The 23,930-nt window shown below is 43.8% G+C and overlaps 1 protein-coding gene across 6 annotated transcripts in view; it reads right to left on the reverse strand.

Moving 5' to 3' along the window:
• Positions 1–56: 56 nt before the first annotated feature.
• CUEDC1 (CUE domain containing 1) overlaps positions 57–23,930 on the reverse strand; it is a 44,559-nt gene continuing 20,685 nt past the window's right edge. For 2 of the 6 annotated variants that reach the window (XM_072646799.1, XM_072646803.1), the window contains 4 exons: positions 23,121–23,214; positions 22,076–22,134; positions 20,467–20,537; positions 11,772–14,993 (listed from right to left, as the gene is read on the reverse strand). In XM_072646799.1, coding sequence (XP_072502900.1) covers positions 20,470–20,537; positions 22,076–22,134; positions 23,121–23,214 — 221 coding nt within the window. In that variant the 3' untranslated portion in view covers positions 11,772–14,993; positions 20,467–20,469. The other 4 variants (XR_011975278.1, XM_072646801.1, XM_072646802.1 and 1 more) reach the window with 4 other exon arrangements.

A 23,930-nucleotide genomic window follows, 5' to 3' on the forward strand; every position in this document is an offset into this window, starting at 1 on the left:
CCTACCTCCTTCCCCTCTCTCCTTTTTCTTCCTCCTCCTCCTCCTCCTCCTTCTTCTTTTTCTTTTCTTCTTCTTCTTCTTCTTCTTCTTCTTCTTCTTCTTCTTCTTCTTCTCTCTCTCTCTCTCTCTCTCTCTCTCTCTCTCTCATACACACACACACACACACACACACACACACACACACACACAAATAAGCTAGGTGGCACAATGGATAGAGGGCACAGTGAATAGAGGAAAACCTGAATTCAAACACAGCCTCAGACGCTAACTAATTGTGACTTTGGGCAAACACTGAACCTCTGTCTGTCTTAGTTCTTTCACATGTACAATGGGGGTAATGATAGCATTTACTTCCCAGAATTGTTGTGGGGATCAAGTGAGATAATGGTAAAATGCTTTGCAAACCTTAAAGTGCTAATATAAATACTAGTTATTATTATAGGAGAATGCAGAACAGAGCTCAGTGATAAACACAGGGACAGCTTCTGCCTGTTCGTCTGACTCTCTGCAAAGTTACAAAGCCTTCTCAGCCTATTTTTTTAATCTCTAGCTTTTGCCAGTTCTGTTACTACTTTTATAATCTTGTTCCCTTCACTGGTCCTCAGTTTCCTCCTCTGTACAAATGAAGGGGTGTGTTCATAGCAGCACTTTTTATATTAGCAAAACAACAACTGGGAGCATTATGGGAGCCCATCAATGGCAGAATGACTGTATAAATCATTGTATTATGGATGTTCATGGTGATTGGTGGTGGTGATGGTAGTCGTGGTATCATTTCAGTCATGTCCAACTCTTCACAGCCCCATTTTGGGTTTTTTTAGAAAAGATATTGGAGTTACCTTTTCCTTCTCCAGCTTATCTTAGGAAGCAAACAGAGTTAAGTGACTTGCCCAGGGTCACAAAGCTAGTAAGTATTTGAGGCAGGATTTGAACTCTCGAAGATGAGTCTTCTTGACTCCCAGGCCAGTGTTCTGTGCATTGTGGTACCACCTAGCTGCTACTATGTGGATGTGACGGACTACTATTATAACACAAGAAATAATGGATGGGAGGAATTCAGAGAAATGTGTCTAGACTTGTATGAACTGGTGTGGAAGGAAGTGAGCTGACACAGAAGGACAATATGCACAGTGACTCCAAGAATGTAAATGAAAACAAAAATAAAGGAAGTATGAATTCAGAGTCAGTCGAATGACTAGTCTTGCTTCCGAGGGCAGATGATGGAACAAACATGCTTCTCTCCTTTTGGCAAAGATGTGGAAGAACAAGGGTACAGAGTGTCACGTGCGTGCACCATCAGACCTAGCTTCTGAGTGGACTGACTTAATTTAACTTTTCCTTTATGACACTTATTTGTCATTTCTATAACAAATTTGTTATGTGCACACACACACACACACACACACACACACACATGCATATCTTCAGGTCGTTTCCACATCTTCAGAAACTGCTGAATAGTGCTGGAGGAAGTCACAGGACCACAGATTTAGAGTTGGGAGGGATCTTAGAGTCTAACCCTTTTATTTTTCAGATGAGGAAACTGGGATTCAGTTAAGTGACTTCCTCAAGGTCACATAGTTGCTAAGTATCTGAGGCAGGATTCAAACTCAGGTCTTCACCTCATTATGCTGAGTAGTTCCACTAGAAATGACAAATAATGACACTATGTCATTATCTGTCAGGGATTATATTGGGAAGTGACTTGTATAAAAGGAGTCAGTAAATCTTTTTTTTTTTAATGAAGTGATTAGAGAGTCAGTATAATATAGGGGGAAAAAAACATTACCTATGGATTTGATGGGTCTGCATTTGAGCCGCACTTACTACTTATGTGACTTTGGGCAAGTCATTTATCCTTTCTGGACCTCAGCTTTCTCATCTCTAAAATGGACTTCCATGATCTTCTAGAGTCCTTCTAGAAGGCTCTAAATCATGGGATCCTAAGATAATGAAATTGATAACAAAGTAGAAGGTCTAGGGCAGGATATATATACCTGGAGGGTATATATACCCTTTTCATTAATAGAGGTATCACTCTTCATGAATCTTTCCTTCTAAACATCTGTGGCCCCAGGAATGTGATCTCACACTTAGCTGTCATTTATTACTCTCTCCCTGCTACCAGTAAGATCCTTGTCCTGGTTTTAGCTCTTCCTGCCCCTCCCCAGGGCCTAACACATACTACTTAGTAGATGTTTGCTGAATGAATGTGTTCTCTAGGCCCTCTCTCCCTCCTCCCAGTGGTTTCCTTGAGGGCAGAAATCAGACCACTTTGACATGTCCATAATGCCAACCAAGCACTAGCAACTAGTAAACACTGCATATTTGTGTCCTGACTGTGTAAAAGAGTTGAAGGAGAGATAATGCAGGAAGTTAGAAGACAGGGTCAAATGGGAAGGGGTGGAGAATATAGGGGAGTGAGCCAGATGAAGAGACAAAGAAGGAAGGCTCCTAAGAAGAAAGGCAGAGTTGAACAGTGGAAGGACTCCTAGAGCCTAGAGTCAGAGGAGCAGAGTTCCAATCCTGACTGACTTTTATTACCTATGTAACCTTGGGCAAATCACTTTTACTATCTGGGCCTTGGTTTCCTCAATTGTAAAACAGGGAGGTAACTGGATAACTATTAAGGCCCTTCCAACTCTGAGTCTGAGACAGGTAGGGGAAATGTTGAAGGCTGACTGATCCTTCTCTCATTCCCTTACCGTCTACACACTCACAAGCCCAGGACAAATGGACACCATCCTCCTTATTGCCCACTGCCCCCTCTGGAGCCTTCTTTTGCATCCTTACCCAGCTACCCTCTCTTCCGAGGTTCACTTCAAATGTCTGAATCACCCCATCCAGATTCTTCCTGTAGTGAGCTACCAGCTCTGAGGCTATTAACCCTTCTTTCTGTATGAATTCAGTCTTCCTGTCCACCTTCCTCCCGCACCACCCCCCCCCCCCCCCACTCCATCTCTGCTCTCATACTTCAGTGCATGTGTTGACATCCCTTCAAGAGCCCTGGACTCCCAGTTCACCTACCTCCTCAGTGTCCACACCCCTCCCTCCAGCTCAGTCACCCACATGGATAGCCATACCTTAGATCTCACAATCACCCATAACTGCCATTCCCAATATTTTGAATTCTGAATTTTTTCCTCAGATAACAATCTCTTGTCCTTTCACCTTGGCCTCATTCCTTCCAAACTATTCTTCATCCTTAGCATAACCTTCAGTCCCTCATCCCTTCCTGTTTACCCAGTCTGTCATCCTTGCTCTGGCTTCATTTTCCTTCCTTAATGTGACCCTGTAGGTAACCAATTCATTTATACATTGCCCTTTTCCTTTAACTTCTTGCCCTCTTTTCCTAATGCCATTCATTTCCCACTATCCTCAATCCTGTGTCATACTCCCCTCTCATCCCCCACCCCCAAACACACACTCACACATTTTCTTTTCCACATCTTCAGAAACTGCTGAATAGTCCTGGAGGAAGTCACAGGACCACAGATTTAGAGTTGGGAGGGATCTTAGAGTCTAACCCTCTTATTTTTCAGATGAGGAAACTGGGGTCTAGTTAAGTGACTTCCCCAAGGTCACATAGCCTCTGAAGCATAATTCAAACTCAGATCTTCATCTCATTATGCTGAGTAGTTCCACTAGAAATTCAGGTTATCCCATCTCATCTGGGCCCTTACTACTGCACAATTATTTGGTGCCTTCTCATTCTCCTCAACAGCTATCCCAAACCTTTTCTTCTATCTTCAAGCCTCCAACACCATCCTCTTTCCTCTCAGTAGATATCCAGTGGGTGTCCTTTACAGAGGAAAACTAGATACCTAAGATAAGCTTTCCTCATCTTGTTTATTCCACACTTAAATCCCCCATACACCTTCACCCTTTTCCTCTTCTATTGCTCTCTCTGAGGAAGAGATAGCACCTCTGTAAGCCTTTGATCTCTCCAGGAGGGAGTGGTCCAAGGCCACCCTCTGGTACTGGTCAGGCAATCTTGAGGCTGGCCTCCTAGGGAAGATTTATGCTTATACAAAATTGGCTACTATTCCATATACCTATGTCATTTTAATTGTTTCTCCCTTTCTTTTACTCTTATCCCTAAATACATCCTCTTCTTTCCAAGGCTACCTCTTCTGCTCTTGCTCTTGGTTCCTTCTCTACCCAATGCGTCCAGTAGCTTTCCCATGGATCCTTCCCCTTCTCTCCTCTTTCATCTTCTATCTTTCCATATCTACTGGCTCCCTTCTTTCTCAGTTCTACCACAGACTTAAAAAAATCCTTAATTTGAACAAATAAAACAATTTATACAATAACAACATTGTAGAGGCAAACAATTTTGAAAGACCTAGGAACTCTGATTAATGCAAAGGGCAGACAACCAACGATGTAGCTCTGCTGCCAGAGAAATGAGGGACTCAGGGTGCAGACTGAGACATATTTTTGGACAGGACGAACACAAGAATTTGTTTGACTATGCATATTTGTTACAAGGGTTTTGGTTTTCCTTTTGAAAACAGCGGGGGGGGGGGGGAGAAATAGGTTTTTGTTGCTTGAAAAAACTTTTTTTAAATTCTTTACTTGATCTTGCCAAATTTAGAGGAAGCTATTATCCTATGTCTTCCCTTCCTCTTATTGCCAAACTCCTAGAGAAAATGGTCAGCATTCACTGCCTCCACCTCCTCAAACCCATTGCAGTCTGACTTCTGGTCCCTGAGTCCCAACCCAACATTCTCTTGCTGCTGTTCTCTCCAAGGTTGCTGTGTCCTTGTGGCCTTTTCTCAGCTCTAATCTTCTGACTTTTGTGTAGCTTTGGACACTTGACCACACCCCACTCCTGAAACCTTCTCCTTTGACATTGCTTTCTCCTTTTCTCCTCCAGTCTGCCTCCTGGTTCCTCATTTTTCTTTGCTGACTAATTTTTCACCTCCCACACCCTTGGCAAGGGTATCTCTTCAGGGCTGTGTCCTCGTTATTCTTCTTTGCTCTCTGCTCTCCCTTGGTGACCTCATCATTTCCCTTGGGTTCAAGTATTAGATCTATGCTGATGATTCCCAAATCTGTAGACTTAGTACAGTATTTTCTCTCTCCCTTGACCCCTGGTCTTGCATTGCTAGCTTTCTGCTGGACACATGTGCCTGAATATTTCATAAGGTATTTCAAACTCAACATTAAATTCAGTTCAAATGTATCAAACATTTACTAGGTGCTGGGGATAAAAAGACAAAAATGAAATCCTTTCTGTCTTCGATTTGCATTTTGCTTAAGGGATACAGCATAGGGTCATTTTGAAAGGGACGTTTGAGATCATCTAATCCAAATACCACATTTTACAGATGGGGAAACTGAAGCTGAGAGGTTATATGACTTACTAAAGGTCACACAGGCAGTATGTAGAAGAGGCAGAATTTGAACTCAGGTCCTGTGACTCCAAATCCAACCTCTTTCCTTCGGGTCTATGTACCAATATTAATAAATATAAAGTAATTTTAAGAGAGAGAGAGAAAAAACATTAACAGATAGATGGGGTCAGAAAGGATTTTATAAGTTGCTTTGCCTTCTGTTTATCTGTGAATATACCATTTAGAAGGTAAGTTCTTTCAGGGCAGGGATTTTGTCTACCCCAGCTCTTACTACAATGCCTTGCACACAGCAGACAATGAATGTTTGCTGAACTGAATTGAGGCTGGAGGCAGTCTCCTAAGCTCAGCTAGGAGTTACTGTCGCTTCCTTTGGTATCCCCTTGTATCTTCCCCAGGGAGTGTAAAGGAGACAATAGCCAAATACAGCTTCAACTTTTGCAAAGCACTTTCCTAGGAGGCCTCTAAGTGATACAAGTATCACCACTTCTGTTTGTTGCCAGGCCTGTTAAATGATCACAGCCACGATTCATTTCAGAGTTCCTGATGTGTGTTTTCCATGACCGTTCTTATGCTGCATATGAGGCTAGGTTTGCTTCTTGGAAATTTGTAACCACAAACACCATCTTTCCTCTGAGGAATGTCAATGAACTGATGTTGCTTGCCAGAAAGTACATACACACACATTTATACATAGCTATATTGAGCTCCACCCCCACCCTGTGAGGATCCTTGTATTTTAAAGTCTGTTCCTCTCTTTCCAAAGAAATTGGGAGTCACAAACCCCTCTAGGGCTACATGGATCAATTTCAGGGGATCCATTAAGTTGAATAGAAGAAAAAATGCATCTTTATTTTCACTAAACTCTAAATGATATTTAACATTTCTTTCTGTTAATTTAAAAAACATTCTAAGAAGAGGTCCATAGGCTTCACAGATTGTCAGAGAGGTCCATCACATACGGAGGGGAGGGGGGGAAGGGGAGGGAGGGAGAGATAAGGACCCTTGCCCTAGAATATGAGTTAGCATTCATACAGGTAGAATCCCAAGGGGTGAGGGGGGAGTTATAGGCACTTTGATCTTTAGTGGAGGAACAACCCAAGACCACCCTCTAGCACTGGTCAGGCAGTTTTGAGACTGACCTCCTGGAAAATATTTATGCCCATATAAACTGGCTACTATCTATCATTTTAATTGTTTCTGCCTTCCTTTTGTTCTCATCCCTAAAACTAGTTGAGAAGTCTCTTTTTGTTTCCCTAAGCATAACTTTGTAGCCTAGTGTCCACCTGATTCCCAAATAGTCCTGTATCACCTTGGGCTAGATAACCCTTTCCTCCCCATCCTTCTGGTTGGCAAATTTTGAGTAAACTGGGAAACATTCTAATTCCACATCTTCTTCCCCTTGGCCAATTATTGTGTTCAAAGTTCTCAAAGCATATATATGGAAACTGAAGTAAGAGAATACCTAGCTCCCCAACAATCACCGTCCTGGAACCCTTCCCCCCCAAAGGAGAGAACATTCATAAAATATTTCAGAGATGGAACTTTTACTGTACAAAAAGAGAAAGGCAGGAAACTGTCCCACCCAATCTGGATGCAAATTTGGGGAACCACAGCATCCCAATGCCATCTCCAGTCATCTGGAGAGAACATCCCATAATAAAGCTCCTTGGGACATACAAAAGTTGTTGTTCAGTTGTTTCAGTCATGTCTGACTCTTCATGGGGTATTTCTTGACAAATTCGGGAGTGCTTTGCCATTTCCCTCTCCAGCTCATTTTACAGATGAGAAAACTGAGGCAAGAAGGGTTAAGTAACTAGCCAAGTCACACAGCTTGAAATCATATTTCAACTCATGTCTTTGTGACTCCAGATCTCAGCACTCTATCCACTGAACCACTTAGCTGCTCCCTTGTGTACAGGCTTTTTCCTTTTTCTCTTCTCCGTTGTGTATTCAGAGGTAGCACATTATCATTCCCAGAGAGGTTGTAACTACCAAGGGATCCAAGGATCTTGGATATAACTTTGCCACCAGATGAAAGAATTCACACCAAAAGCTTTCAGGTGCAGTGAGTGATCCTAATTCCCCATTGTGCAGAGGAGAAAACAAAGATTCCAGAAAAGTTAAATGACTTGCACAGACTTAACAGCCTTTGCTGAAATTTAGACCCAATTCTAATACCACATCCTATACTCATCCCACTACATTTCACTGACTTAAAAACAAAACAAAACACTGTACCAGGAGCCAAGAGAACTGTGCCTATGTCTAGGTTGGCCATTAAGCAGCTGTGTGGTCTTGAGTAAATCACTTCAGTTTCATTCTGTGCAAATGATGCTGTTCATTGGGAAAAGATCTTGGAGTTTTCACATACAGCAAAGTTCAGTACAAGTCAACAGCACTGATGTGGCAGATAAAAAAAGAGACAGGGACTGAACTTTGGCTACATTAAGAGGGCAATAGCCCACTACACTCTACTCTGTCCAGGTCAGACCCCATTATCTGGACTAGACCATTCAGATCTTGGTGCCATATTTTAGGAAAGGCCAATGTCTTTCATTACAATATGTAGAGGAATTGATCCAGGAGAGCGTGGCCAAATTGGTGAATAACAATAACAACAATAGCTAACATTTATACAGCACGTTAAGGCTTGGAAGCATTTTCCAAATATCTCATTTTGTCCTCACAGTGGGTGCTAAGGTGTTATTATTCCTCATTTTACAGATAAGGAAACTGAGGCATATAGGTTAAGTAACTTGTATGAGGTCACATGACTAATAAGAAACTGAGGTAAAATTTGAACTCAGATCTTCCTGACTCCAAGTCCTTCACTGTGTCACTTGGTTGCTGGTGAAAGTCTTTGAGATCATATCAAACATGGTTTAAATTTAAGGAAATGAGAATATTTAGCCTGGAAAAGCAAAGATTTAAGGAAGCTGTGGTAGCTATATTCAAGCATTTGAAAGACTATCACATGAAAGTAGGATTAGAATTGTTCCACTTAGTCCCAGAGAGCAGAATTCGGAGTGAGTTAGAAGTTTCAAAAATAAATATTTAGGTTTACTGTAAGAAAAAACTTTCTAACAACTAGAGCTCCCCCGAAGCAGAATGGGTGCTTTCAAAGGAAGTGAACTCCTCTTCATCACGGGTCTTCAGGGAAGGTTGGGTGACCATCTTTTGTTGGGCATGTAGCAACAGGGTGTCCTCAGTCGAGCATGCTGGTCTCTGGGCTACCTTCTGATTTATATTATGTGACTAAATGATCTCTAATATCTTGTCTAGTTCCCAAATTCTAAGTCTAGATCTGTAAGAGAAGCCTAAATTTTGACCCCTACTGTGTGACTTTGGGCAAGAAATTCTCTGGACCTGCAAAATGAGGGGCCTGAACTAGATGACCTTTAAGATCATTTCTAGCTCCAAATCTATGTGCCTTTGATCCCTGCGGGGAGCGGGGTGGAGAAGATTAGAATCCAGATGCCTTTTGGCTTCCCATAGGGGAAAGAGGTGATTCAGCCTTTGGAGCATCCAGGTGTGATTACTTCTACAAGAGCCACCAGGTGGCAGTCAATCTCCCAGCTGCTCTTAACTTTTCTACTTTCTTCTGCAGCTGGCCTGTCCCAGGGACTCTTTATGGCTACAGCAGCTAATGCCAAGGTTATCGCCCCGGGGAGTGAATAGGCTTTTCACAAGAGAAAGCATTTCCAGGAATTTGACTTCTGAGACATTCCAAGAACGGCTGTTGTTCTGAAAGAGGCATTTCTAGATTCTTGGGTTCCCCTCCCCAGCCTCACTGACTGTCCACTACCTTTCTCCCCTCTCGCCCTCCATCTAAGGCCATATTGACTGCCAGTTGGATTTTAGGGCCTCCGTACTACCTGTGACCATCAGAAATGAAAACTGAGATGTCTGTTTCTCCCTTCCCATGGTCTACCCCCCCCCCCCCCCCACATGCCCACTATGTCCACAGTCTTCCCACACACTCCATGCTTATGGAGAGCACAGGGACAGAAGGAACAGGTTCAGTTTTAGCTGCAGAACCAACCCTAGGCAAAAATGTTGTTGGTGGGAGTTCTTTTAAGTCTTTAGCACCTTCTTTTGGTCCCTTTTGCCCCTGAACAGCATTTGCCCCCATCACCCAAAAATCCCCAAATTCACTTTTCTATTCCCCTCCCTTCCCATCAAAATTAACCCATTTCCAGATAAGTCAAAAAAACTAACCCAGCATTTCCCAAATGAATTTAGCTATCATATAATTATGGACTTGAAATATTAGGAAGCCCATAAATGCTGGGTTGTGGGGGCACAGGGAGGGGATGAACCACAAATAGAATGACCAAGAACAAAGGAAGTGGGGGAAATGTTAAAGCAACATTGAGGAAATTAAAGCTGTTTTATACCAAAAAACTACTACACATGAGTGTTGTTAATGTATATATTTTATACTTTTGAAGGGAAAAAATATCTTTACTAAAAAACTTTTCATGTCTCCCCACTGCCATTAGGATAAAATGAAAAATCCTCAGCCTGACATTTCAAGTTCTTCACAATCTGACTCTGACCTACTGTTACAGTCTTATTTCTTATTACTCCCCATTCTTGGTCACAGTCAAAATGGTCTGTTAGCTGGTGCTGATACATGACCTTACATTTCCTGCCTTTGGGCTTGTCTGGAGTCTGGAATATATTCTCTCCTCACCGCCTCTACCCAGACTCCAATCCCTGACTTTCTTCAAGAACTTACTCAGGAACTGCCTTCTAACATGAGGCCTTTCCTGGTCCCAGCTCCTCAATCCAAATTATTATTACAACTATCCCTCTTTAACTTACTTTACATATGCTCCGTATTTACTTGTATGTGCATTTCATTCACCCCCTCCTCTTCCCCCAAGAAGGTAAGCTCTTTGAAGACAAGAACACTGCTTTTATCTTTGTATCTCTTCCCTTCTTACACATGGGAGCTACTTTAAAAATAATGAACTGAAATATTCTTGTGGAACCCCTATTCCTAGTGCACAGAGAATCGGAATTCCACAGAGCAGTTTGGGAAACAGGAACTAATCTATCCTCTGATAATAGATATTAACCCAGTTAATATGTTACTATCCCAGTTAACATTTGCATTTTAATGGCCCCCTCTCAGAACCTGTTTCTTAACCCAGACAATTCTAATGGTGGCAAAGTTAGACCAACACAGCCACTAGGGAGATACTTTTAAGGTGTCCTTCCATTTCACAGCGTGACCTTGTGGGCACTTACCTATTTCTTCTCTGCATGACACTTAGGTTCAGTGCTGCTCCATCCCAGCTGCCTTCTCCCACTTTGCTCCCTCTGCTTGAAACTCTCTCCTGCATCTCCAAGCCCCTGTGTCCTTTTCTCGGGAAGATGAAGCTGCTCTAGTCATCCCTAGTAGGAACTAGACCCCTCACCCCATTCCCAGAAGTAGAAAAGGCCAAGGATTTCAGGAGTCTGAGAGGAAATCTTAGAAATCACCACATCCCCAAACCTGACTACAGAGCCTATTCTCCTCCTGGACTTCATTTCCATGACTCAGCTGCTATCATGCCCTAGTTCATCCCTGTGGCAGGCCTGCCCCCTTCTCCTATTAATGAATTTTTAAGGTGGGGCTCTCTATTTCAGGGAAAGACCCCGGTCGGCCAGCCAGCCATCCCCCTCCCAGCTCTATTTCTGACTCTCTATACTTCCACACCGTGCCCCCACCCCAGTACCTTCCACCCTACACATCTTCTTAGCTACTTTTTCTGTGTTGTCTTTCCCCTGTAGAATACTCCTTGAGGTCAAGGACTGTGTTTCTTTTTTGTTTGTATTTGTATCCCCAGAACTCAGCACAGTGCCTGGCACATAATAAGCAACCAATACATGCCTGTTGCCTTTCCTTGCCTTAGTCCCAAACACCTGTATTTACCCTTTGAACGGATCCAAGTACTAGGTGATCAACCACTTGCATGGAGTCAGTGACTTTGTTCCAAAAGACCCCAATCTAAAAAAAAATTCTACTTGACTTGGGAGTAAAATTATATAATGCTTTTGTAACAGACCAGCTTTCCCAGTTGTGTTTTGCTTAAGCAAAAGGAGTTTATCTTCCCTAAGCAAACACAGGCTGGGTGACAGGAAGAGCACAGCCTGGAGAAAGGTGCTTGGTGATGGGAGAAGCCAAGCAGATAATTAAGAGTCCACCAACCTGGAAACAGGTATCACTGTCCTTGTGAAAGGAGTCTCTTAACCCCTTAGAAATGCACCTTGCTGGATAAAAAGCTGGGGTAAGAAAGTAGGAAAGAAGCAGGAAAAGAGGAAGAAAAGAAGCGGTTGTCCTGGGCCCCAGATCCCTTGAGGTCAGTCTTGTCCCCAGTCTTTGTCCTGCTGGGCCCCCTCAACCCAGACCATGACTGCAAGTTAAGAGTACACCATGACTTTATTATATGAATTCCTATTAAACATCTTTAAGAAAAAACAACAACAACACCACATGTGAAAACAAAACCTAACATAGCAACCAACACTCACAAAGCTCAAGATTGGGTTTCCACCTTATGAATTCCCCAAGTGCATGGGGGTTTGTTTGTTTAAAAGAATTTTCATGTATTCCTCACTGCACAAACTTTGTTAGAAGTGAACAGCTTTTCATTTGCAGGAGGAATGAGTCTCTGAATGTAGCTTGCTTTGGCTACTTCCAGCCCAGCATCCTTCTCTCCCCTCTTTCTGAGGGTCAAGAGAGCCTGGGGCAGGGTGGCATTTTGTTTTCCATTTAGTTTGGGATAACATGATTGCCAAGGCAGGTCCTTTCCCTGTCCTATGGGGAATAATAGATTCCAGGAGCTCCAGGATGGGAATCTTCAGATTTCTCTTGGGCTTTTAGCTTGTCCCAAATTGTTATTGTGGAAAGGGAAAAAGCTGTCCCTCTGACTGGCTGGGAATGGGAGTGTTGACCTCCAGATAGAAGGGTCAGGCAACTTTGGAGCCTTGCTGTCTTCTCCTTATTCATGCAAAGCTAGAAGGAAGGCACAAGGAGATGGGGAAGCCTGGGGGAAACCTCAAAACCAAACAGATCCTTGCTGGGTAAGGGATCTGGGTGAGGAGGAGAGTTTGGCAGCTATGAAGGAAAGGGAGAAGAGCAAAAGGGAGGGAGAAGAGAAATAGAAAGGAGGAAAAAAAAGGTGGCCTTCCCCTCCTCAGCTGTGAATTATTCATTCCTGTGCCAAGGCGCCTTCTGTTACCTGTGGCCCCACTCCAGCTTCACCCCTAGCAACCTCTGCACACACTTCCAAACTTGGTTACATTTCATAAGCGGTTCCTCTCCCCCTGGTAGCTGCAGGCACATTCCAGGGCCTGGGCCTGCCAGCCAGCAGACCTGAGCACATTCCAGGCCCAACCACTGGCCAGGGGGGGCCTCCCACTGTGTAATCCTTTCTTCTTTGGGCCCCCCAGGGTTTGGGGAAGAAAGCACTGCACTTCAACTTGGGGGATGGAAAAGGAGAAATTATGAGTCTCTAAACCCTGTCCCCTCTCACATAACCACATAGTCTCTCTCTCTCTCTCTCTCTCTCTCTCTCTCTCTCTCTCTCTCTCTCTCTCTCTCTCTCTCTCTCTCTCCTCACTAGGGGAAAGAATACTACAAGAATAATCTCATCATTTTATCTTGGCTTAGTGCTAACAGAGGACCCCCCAAATCAACTCTAGTCTTCCTCCTCCTACCCCAGTGTTAACAAGCCCAAGTTCCATACTGGGCAGTACAGATTTAATGCTTTAGTGAAACTGGAAGCCCCTCCCCCAAAGCTCTCTCCTTTCCAAGCCTCATGATTCCTCAGATCAACTTCTCCCCATCCTGGTGCCAACCCACTAATGTGAAGAGGCAAAGAGAGTGAACTCCCTGGGACAGTGAGTAGGTGAGCCAGTGGGTGGGTAGGCAGTCCCCCTAGAGAGCTTCCTCTAGAGAACAGGTTTCTTCTCCACCCCAAACAGGACTCAGCCTGCCCTTCTGCTCTGAGGCCAGCTTTCAGGGCTAAGCAGGTAATACCCAGGGCAGCTCCACCCCTTGCCGCTGAACACTGTATAAAAATACTGCTCTTTCTATCTCTGAAGATCTCACAGTTTAGCATTTTCTGCTTATAGGCATTGAACTCCTCCCTTAGGACCTGGGGTTAACTAGCTTAACACCAGTGCTCCCCTGAGGATAGGGGAAACCCGGGCCCCTTCGCTGCCAACTACACTCTAGCATTCTATCCTACAGCCCCTCTCCCTTCCCTTGGCTTTTCCCACACCAGCTTGGTCTGGCAGGGGACCCTGAGCTTAGGAGTCTAGCCCAGAAGTCAATCTAAAGCAGAGCACTGTCACCATGCCCAAGAGCTCTCTGCCTCCACTGATTCCACATTGGACCACTTGCCCCCATTCTATTTTCCAACAGGAGTAAGGGAAGCAAGTGCTCCAGTCTGCCCTTGTCCTACCTCCAGACTATTAGAGAAGGCCCCCTATCACCACCATCACCACCAAACTCCAATGTGACAGCAGATAGCTCTCCCTATGACACTATTTCTCTGCTTATGAAACAGTGGGGAAAGTACTAAACATGGAACTCTGAACTTAGAGTCATAGAATCTGAGTTCAAATCCCATTTCTGCAAAAAAAAAAAAAAAAAGAATACTTGTATAACCTTGGGTGAATCAGTGAACCTCTCTGGGCCCCAATTAACTCATCTCGAAAATGAGTGTGTTGAATTGAATGACTCTAACGTCATTTCCAGTTCTAGAGCTACCCTTCTATGCCCCTTTCTCCGGGAGTAGCAACCTTAGAGAAGACCCTCAGGACACTACTCCCAGGTATGCTTTCTTGTACCACTCCCACTTAGTGGCTCTGGGGTTCTTGTGTCAGGTCATTATCCCCTTCAGCAACCCCAATCCAAGTGTGGTTTTTCCCATCTGACACTATTTCTTCATCCTTGTGGCTGAGGGACCTCTGGGGAGGGGATGAAGATAGAAAATGGGTCTCATCCTGAAAAACAGTAGCCAGGGGCCCAGGAAAGAAGAGAGCAGGGTGCTGGGAGTGGGGCAGGGAGGATTAGATCATGTATCAGACTCTTCAATGTAGCTGAGACTAGTCTGAGAGAGAGATGGGTAGTTGAGGGGGGAAGAAGAGGCTCCATTTTGTCCTTGCCTATACATTTACCTGGGTCTGTGCTTTATGTGTCCAGCCCTCCCATTGATTGGACCTGCTCCTTTAGGAGAGGAATGGTGGGAGGGAGGAAAGGAAAGCCAAGAGGCTACAGAGAGACATTAAAAAGAAACAACAGGGAGGGGAAAGTTCCCCTCCACTCATTGCCCCTAAAACAACACAGCTACAAGAGAAAACTGTGATTGGCTGCTGCCCTTGGTGGGGCGCCAGGTGCTTTCCCCAATCACAACATGGCAATACCAAAGTTCCAAAACCCTGCACAAGAGGAGAAGGACAAGAGGCAGTTGAAAGCAAGGCTTCGGAGGAGCAGAGAGTGCCCTAGCCGGAGAAACTTGGTGCCTCGATGCTCAAACACCCTCTTTCTTACTGCAGCAGATCTGGGCAGCTAAGGACAGCCTTCACTATTTGGCTGCCCCATTGGGATATTTCCTTTGTGGTGAACTCCAGCACCTGGGGGAAAAAATAAAATGTGTTTTGTTGGAGTAGGTGGAAGAGAGGGATTTCTAAATGACCTCTACTACTAAGTGAGTTTCCCTGAGCACTAGACCTGAAGGAGATCCCTTGACAGCATGGACTGTCAAGTCCATGAACTCAACAAGGAAAAGATTTTGAACACCCTTCTTTGGGGACTATCAGAGCTCTCGGTAGTCTCCCAGCTCCCAGGGTTCTTCTACCTATTGAGTTTCACATGGAAATAGTGGCATTTGATCTGAGCTTTTGTTTTGACAGGTGAAGATGAGAGTGGTAGGGAAGGATTTTTAGGGAGAGGGAACAGCATGACTATTGGCACAGACATAGGAGATTAGATATATGTGAATAGTTCAAGTTTGCTAGAGACTAAGTATGTAGGGGCAAGAGTAAGAGATTGGACTTTATTCAGGAGACAATAGGGAGCTATTGAAAGTTTCTGAGTGGAGGAATAACATAAACAGTGGATAAAGTGCTGGGCCTGGAGTCAGGAAGACTCATTTTCATGAGTTCAAATCTGGCCTTAGATACTTACTAGCTGTGTAACCCTGGGCAAGTCACTTAACCCTGTTTGCCTCAGTTTCCTCATCTGTAAAATGTGCTGGAGAAGGAAATGGCAAACAACTCCAGTACCTTTGCCAAAAAAAAAAAAAAGAGGTCAAAAATGAAGTCAAGAAGAGTTGGACGCTACTGAAAACCATAAGCAGTTTCCTTAAGGAGAATCTTTCTAGCAGCCATGAATAGAATAAACTGAAAGGGAAAAGAAACTAGTTTGGGAAAATAGTTATGAGGTCACTTTTTGATAGTTTGAACAAAAGGTAATTAAGCATCCAACTGTTCTGGAAAACAATTTGGAATTATGTGGGGGGAAAAGTGATTTAAAAATCCGTATCTATTGACCCAAAGATTCCATTGCTGTACATCTACCCCAAGGAGGCCAAAAGTAGGAAAGGAAAAAAAAAATGCCCCATTATTTACCAAAATGTTTGTAGCAGCTTTTGTGGCAGCAAAATATTAGAAACGAAATGAGCATCCACCAGTTCTGGAATAGCTGAACAGACTGTGGCTAATGAATGTAAAGGAATATTAGGAATATAATTGTCCAATTGCATCAGACAATAAGAAGCAATGGACGTGGAATTCAGAGGAACATGAGAAGACTTGTAAAAACTAACACAAGGTGAGGTGAGCAAAACCAGGAAAAAATCATCACAATGACTACAATCATATAAATGGGAAAGAAAAAAAAACATTAAAAGAGAGCTGAATGCTGAGTAACTGTAATGACTAATCTTGGCCCCAAGGAATGCACCTCCTTCCTTTCCTCAGAGAGATAGGAGACTGTGAATGCACAATGTTACATATGCAGTCACATGTGTCGGCTGGTTTTTCTTTGTTACAAAGGGACACTCACTGGGTGGAAGAGGGGAATAGCTAGAAATGACCGTAATATTAAAAAAAGGCAGCAATAAAACATAAAAATATTTTTAAATAATAAAATTAATTTTTAAAGGCAATGGAGGCTCTGATGAGAATGGAAGTACGCATGTAAGGGCAATAAATACCATAGGACTCATGGATTTGGAGAGAAAGAAGGGAAAAACAAGGATGACTTTGAGGTTTCAAGCATGAGTAACTAGTAGAATGGTGATTCCACTAACAAATATGGATGGGGCCATTAGGAGGAGGAAATGGTTTGGAGAAGGCAATGGTTAAGTTCATTTTTAAACACAAGGAGTTTCAGTAGAGATGTCTACCAGCTATGAGAGATGTCTACTGGGCTGCTGGAAATGAGAAATTTGGGAGGGAGAAAAGAAAGACTAGAAATATAAATCTGAGGAGTAATAGCATAAAAAATGATAACTGAGGCCATGGGAGCTGATGAAATTGCAATGGAAGAAAGTATGGAAAGAGAAGAGAAAAGGACCAAGGATGGAACCTTTGTCAACACTCACATTGTGGGGAAAGAAGAAGAGCTACTAGAAAAGAAAAAGAAAGAATGAACTAAGAAGCAGAAGAAGAAACAGGTGTATATAGTGAAGTCAAGAAAAGAATTTCAAAACCAAGAGATCATCAAAAGTGTAAAATGTTGCAGAGAAGTCATGGAGGACAAGGACTGAGAAAACCAATTGGATTTAAATATTAGATAGTCACAAGTGATTTAGATCAAAGTGAAAACTGCAAGAAGTCAGATCAAATAGAACAAAGGAGTAAATAAATAGGATAAGTCCATAAAGAAGAGTGAATTTTGATGACTATTGAGAATTTTAGCACTGAAATTAAAAGATAAAATATAGCATTTAAAAAGAGTGCAAGGATAAAAAGAAGCTTTTTTAGGACTGCGGAGATCTAAGCACTGTTTGTGGGTCAGAAGGAAGGAAACAATTGAGAGGGAGAAAGTGAAAATCCAAGAGAGAGACTGATAGACAGAGGAAGAGAGAGTCAGAGATGAGGGAGAGAGACAGAGAGAAATGGAGGGGGGGGACAGGAAGGGAGGGGGAAGGGAAAGAGAGAGAAAGAGAAGAGAGAGGAAAGAAGGGAGGAGACAGAGAGAGAGATGGAGAGACAGAGAGAAACAGAGAGGGGAGCAGGGAGGGATGGGGAAAGAAAGAGAAAGGACAGAGAGGGAGAGAGAAAGAGAGAGAGAGAGAAAGGGAAGAGAGAGGAAAGAAGGGAGGAGACAGAGAGAGATAGAGAGACAGAGAGAGAGACAGAGCAGCTGGAGGAGACAGCCAAAGATGGGATCAGAGTACAATAGGCAGGGTTAACCTTGGCAAAGAGAAGGGATTCTTGTTCCTGTGAGAATAGAGGAAAGCAGGAAAGGATGGGTAAACATAGGAGACATTGTGAAATATGGAAAACAACTGTCGAGGAAACTCACACTAGATGAATTCCACCTCAGACAAGTAGGAAGTCATATTATCTGCTGGGGGAAAGAGACTGAAGAACGGGGAGTATGATAGGGAGTCAAGAAGAGATATCCAAAAGACTTGTTGAGTCACAGTGAGGGTCCAGGTGAGAGAGCAGTGCTGACACAGACAGGTTATAGGTAATCTCTGGTCTTTGCTTAGTACTTTACATGTTTATTTTATTACTTCTTCACCTATAAGCTCCCTGAGGACAGAGATAGTACATCCTTCATGATGTCTATACAGAACACTACCACATGCGCTCCAGTATTATTACACAGTCTACTTATGCTATCTATCTGCTAAAGGTGACAACAATCCAGAAACAAGACCAGTTTGGGGGCACAGAGAGAGACACCTCTGAATGAGGAGCAGCTATAACTGGAGTAGAGGGAGGTGGCTCTCTTAGATGGCTGATCAGGCCCACTTTATCAAAGCAAGGCCCCAAGGAGAACCGATGTCTCCAAATGGCTACCTTCAGTTGGCTCTCTAGACCAGGGGTTCCTAAACTGTTTCAGTTTCTGGAGCTCTTTGGCAGTCTGGTGAAGCCTATGCAGCGCTTCTCAGAATAAATGTTTTTAAATGCATAAAAATAAGAACCATAGACTTACAAAGGAAACGAATCATATCAAAATACTTATCAAAATATTTTTTAAACAGGTTCAAAGACCCCAGGTGAAAAACCCCTGCTCTAAATGTTTCAAGTTTGGATAGTTTTTCTTCTTGAGTAGTCTGAGATTGGTTAAAGGAATTGGAGATGTTTAGCCTAGAAAAAGAGAAGGCTTAAGGGAAAATGAGTGCTGTCTTCAAGTATTTGAGAGGCTGTCATATTAAGAACAAAACAGTTTCTCAGATTAGATTAAACTTTTGGCTCTGGGAGCAACGAGAGGAAATTGCAAAGCGGCAATGTATAGACTTGATGTCAGGACAGACTTCCTACTACTGAGAGCTGTTCCAAAATGGGATGGGCTACTTGGGAGGGAGTGGGTTCCTCCACACTGAAGGTCTTCAAGCAAAGGCTGCAGGAGCACTGGGTCAGTGTGATCTAGAAGAAATTTTTGTTCAATTATGGGCTGGATGAGATGACAGCTGAGATTCCTTCTAACTGGGATGCTATGACTTGGTGAGTTTCAGCTTCCTCAGGGTTTGGTCTTCTATTGCTGCTATCCCTGTCTCTAGTGCTTAAATGGTAGCTGAAGGGAAGAAACAATGTATCCTTTTTCACCGCCAAAGGGCCAGTTACATGGGGGGCAGCGCGAGGAAGAGCTGCAGTAAGAGAAAGAGAAAGAAAGACTTGGGACATTAAAGTCTTCATGAAAGTCTTCAGGTAGTGCTGGTTTTTCACCTCTGTGCCTTTGTCCACACTATGCCCTTTGCCTGGAATCCCTTCCTACCCATGCTTCAGGGTCTGGCTCAGATGCCTCTTTCTCCATCAAGTATTCTTTGGTGATTCTTGGAAATGATGTCTCCTTCTTTTGGACGCACATGGCATTTTGTGCCTGTGCAGATACCCTTTGACATTATATTCTGTGCTATGGTTGTGTACGTATCTGGTATGAACTGTGAGATGCATGGGAGTGGGTCCTATGTCTTTTTTGTCTTTTTTGTTTGTTTTTTCCACTTAATAGTATTTTATTTTTTCCATTTACATGTAAAGATAGTTTTCAACATTCACTTTTATAAGATTTTGAGTTCCAATTTTTTTCTTCCTCCTTCCTCTTCCCCCTTCCCAAGACAGTATGCAACCAGATATAAGCTATGCATGTATGATCATATCAAACATATTTCCACATTAGTTATGTTGTGAAAGAAAAATCAGAACTAAAGGGGAAAAGCATGAGAAAGAAAAAAGAAAGAGAAAGAAAATCATATGCTTTGGTCTGCATTCAGACTCCATAGTTCTTTCTCCGGACGTGGATGGCATGAGTCTTTTGGAATTGTCTTCGATTGTTGTGTTGCTGAGAAGAGCTAGGTCTCTCAAAGCTGGTCATCACATAATGTTGCTGTTACTGTGTACAGTGTTCTCGTGGTTCTGTTCACTTCACTCAAGGGTCCCATGTCTTTTTTTTAATGTTTTTATCTCCCATAGCAACTAGCCTTGTGCAGAATGGAGTGCTAAATAAATATTTGGTTTGAGAATGAATAATTAGTGAGCTGCTGACCAAAAGTGGTCCCAAAGCAGGGTCTAGGACCCCAGAAGAGTTATATCTATGAGGGAAGAGAAGGAGGATCACAGGTTCACAGGGGTTAGAGCTACAAAATACTTCTGAGACCATCTACTCTAACCCTTCATTTTGCATATGAGGAAACTGAGTCCAAGAGAATTTAAAGGACTTGCCAAAAGTCACAAAGGTAATAGGAAACAGAACTAGAATATGACTCCATTATTTGCCCAGGTACAGACCCATCACATCAGCTGGAGTTTGCGTCCAAATTTGGCACTCTCAGGGGTACATGCTGATTATATGAGATGATATGGGATGACTCAGAAGGATGCCCTGGGTAAGGTGTGGTAAATCCTCCAGTCTCAAACGCCCTCAGCTCACCTCTTACTGCCCTTCTCTGGGTGCTTCCTCCTCCTTGAGTGCCTCCTGCTTCCTTGCCCGGAAGTCTTCATCTGAAAGACAAGAAAGGTACTCATGTAGGTCTCATCTTCCCCTCTCATTCATACCCCACATACAGACCCACCCCAATAAGAAGTATTCTCAGTCTAGGAAAGAGAAATGCCTCCATTTCCCCCCACCCCATCTGCTTTTCACATGTATTGACCTTACTACTTAACCTCACACCATGACATATTTGTGTCTTGTGACCCTGTAGTGACCTAGGGTCTAGTCATAGCTATGACTTGAAGGCAGTATTTTGACTTTTCTGGGCCTCAGTTTCCTCAATGAAAAACTGAAAGAATTGAACAATAGGTCTTAAGGTCCCTTCCAGCATTCAAATCCTTCCACATCACATAAAATTCCCCTATTATCCATGGATGGTCACAAGCCATACAACTACCCCATTCCATAAAAGCAAATAATTAAGAGTCGATCAAACTAAAATGCAACAGGCTGACTCCAGAAGTGATGGGACCACCGTCCTTGGAGGTCTTCAAAAAGTATCTGGACATCTACTTGTTGGGTATGTTATAATGGGGATTCCATTCACATATGGTTTGAACTACTTGCCCACTAGATTTTCTCCCAACTCTTTAACTTCTGTGATTCTATGATGGACCATCTCTTCTATGTCCTAAATCTGAGCCCTGGACTGTATTCCACCACCCTAGAACTCCCCCCAAACAAAAACCCCTCCATTCTCCCTTACAGCAGCCTCCTGGAGGTATTTCACTGACTGAGAAGCTTCTCCATCAGCCCAGGGTAGGCATCAAATAAGGTATGTCTCCCTTGGTAGCCTGAGCATGAGGTTGGGATTAGGTTGTGGATTTGGAGGAAGCAGCACTTTTCAGCCCACCCAAGCCTCAGAAGTTTAGGATGATTCAAGCTAAAAGAACCACTATGTTTGTTTTAGAGCCCAGGGCACCAGTGAAGGTTTTCATGTTAATTCAGTCTGCAGGTTACTGGAGTAGGAAGAGAGAGACTATGTCCCACCTATCCTACCTGCTGACCATGGACACAATAGGGTACTGTGGGAAGAACACTGATTCAATCAAAGGATCTGGATTCAAATCCTGCCTGTGCTGCTTACTACCTGTGTAAATTTGGGAAAGATACTTAACTCCCCTGGGCCTCAGTTTCCCCAATTGTAAAAAGGAGGAGACAGACTCTATGGCCTCTGAGGTGCCTATGACCCTTTGATCTTAGCTCCAAGTTTACTAGTTCTTTTGTCATTGTGTGTTCAAAGGAAAAAGTATGAAGGTAAGAGGAGGTTTTATTAATGGCTGGAGCTTTGGAGGGCAGGGTAGTTTATCTGGTGCTTCTGGGTTCCAGCTGGCAAACTTCTACTAATTACTCCCCTCAAGCTCCTTCTCCAGTCTCTCTGTGCATCCCCAACCTTGCCATGTGCATGGAACCCTTCCAGGATCCTGGCTCAAAATCATCAGTTTCAAGGTGTTGACCATGTTGGACAAGAACCCAAATGTCAGCTCTCTGCTCCTGGAAATTTTGCCCCTCCTCCCTTCTCAGTCCCCAAAGGTTAAGTCCTCACCACAGGCATGGCCTTCTACATCATCCAGGAGATTAGCTGTAGATGCTGCTGTCCCCAACCTGCCCTTGCATTAAGGAAAACCATTCAGTGACCTGGCCCATGCTGCTGTCTAATCCCACTCCACTCCCTCCAGCCACCCACCTACTAGTTGCCTATCCATGTCCTCTCAGCAGGTTCCCAGTCTAGGTCCCAGAGTGTCTTCTACTGTAGTTATCCTATCCTCCCTCCCCTGACTCCTCCCCCTTAAAGGAAAGATTGGCTACAGAGCATGATGGTTGGTATGAGGTAGCTGTGACATCCCCTCTTCCCATATTACAATCTATGGCTCCCATTTCTCATAATATTCTCCAGGACCTTCATTTCTTATTCAGCATGCTCATAATTACAGAATCCCTATTCTGGACTGTACCCAGGCAAGGACTTGATAGGGATAAAAGAAAACCCTCTTCTTAGTACATATGAGACAAAAGATGGGGCTTGAGCTTGATGTATTTGAAGTAAGGAAGTAAAGAGGCTTATGAATCACGTCAATTGGTGAAACAAGACAATGAAATCATTGGTACAAAGATACAGATGTTCCCAGATTGTGAGATGCCTTCAAGACCCCCTTAAAAGATGTGGGATGGCTCCTTGGGTCATCTCTATTCCCATATCCTGTCCTCATCTCATCTCCTCACCATTCAAACACTGGGACTAGGCAATATGAAAGGAGGGAATTACTGGTAATGAGGGATAGCCAAATGATGAACTGAACTTACTAAGAAATGGGGTTAGGTACTCCAGAATGACTTGGGGACATAGCCAGCCACATAGAATCCAGGTGGGTGTCTCACCTGTTTTAAGAACTCACATTCACAACCTCTATTTTGAATACACATACATACACATCACACACACACACCACACACACATACCACACACACATACCACATACATACCACACCACACACACACACACACACACACACACACACACACACACACACACACACACACACACACACACACACACCCTTCCCGGCCAGGGAGGAGCTGGAAAGGATACGACTGGTGCTTCAACAACTGTTTTCTTTTTGTCTTCCTCATCTTGGTCTTCTCAGAGAAGGCCCTGGCAAGTTCAAACAACTTCCTCCGTGTGGCTGTGAGCAAAACAGGAGGGACAGGGAAGTGTAAATGATTCTTGTTGGCACTGAGGGGCCCAGGGACTTAACCCTCTCTGAATTAGAGGGGCAGAGAAAGAAGTCTAGCCCAGTTTTTCTTCTAGTTTCCCCTTCTTTGAAGTTTAACTGTAGAAGGGACACGGAAAATGGATACAGAGCTGGGCGAGAGGAGGAGGAGGGCACAGGGCTGGGTGAGAAGAAAGGGAGAACAGGTCTAAGAGAGGAGGAGGGCACAAGGCTGGGCAAGAGAAAAGGGGGAACGGGTCTAAGAGAGGATGAGGGCACAAGGCTGGGTGAGAGGAAAGGAAGAACAGGTCTAAGAGAGGAGGAGGACACAGGGCTGGGTGAGAGGAAAGGGGAAACAAGTCTAAGAGAGGAGAAGGACACACAGCTGGAGGAGAGGAAAACACAGGGTTAGGAGAGAGGAAGTGGGCACAGGGAGGGGGGTGAGGAAAAGGAGAAGTCTAGAGAGAGGAGGAAGAAAGCACCAGACTAAGAGAGAAGGAGAGCGCAGGGTTGGGGCTGAGGGAAGGGCAAAAGACTGGAGAAGAGAGAGAGCATTGGGCAGTGCCAGGAGCTGTGGGGAGAGATTGCCAGAAGGTGAAAGGGTCAAAGAGGATACAGGGACAGCTGCTGCTTAAGAAGGGATGCTATCTGAAACTTGGCCAGCAGGGGCAGCATAGGACACCCCAAAG

This window comes from Notamacropus eugenii, chromosome 2, assembly GCF_028372415.1.
Source record: "Notamacropus eugenii isolate mMacEug1 chromosome 2, mMacEug1.pri_v2, whole genome shotgun sequence".
In the NCBI taxonomy this organism is placed as follows: Eukaryota; Metazoa; Chordata; class Mammalia; order Diprotodontia; family Macropodidae; genus Notamacropus; species Notamacropus eugenii.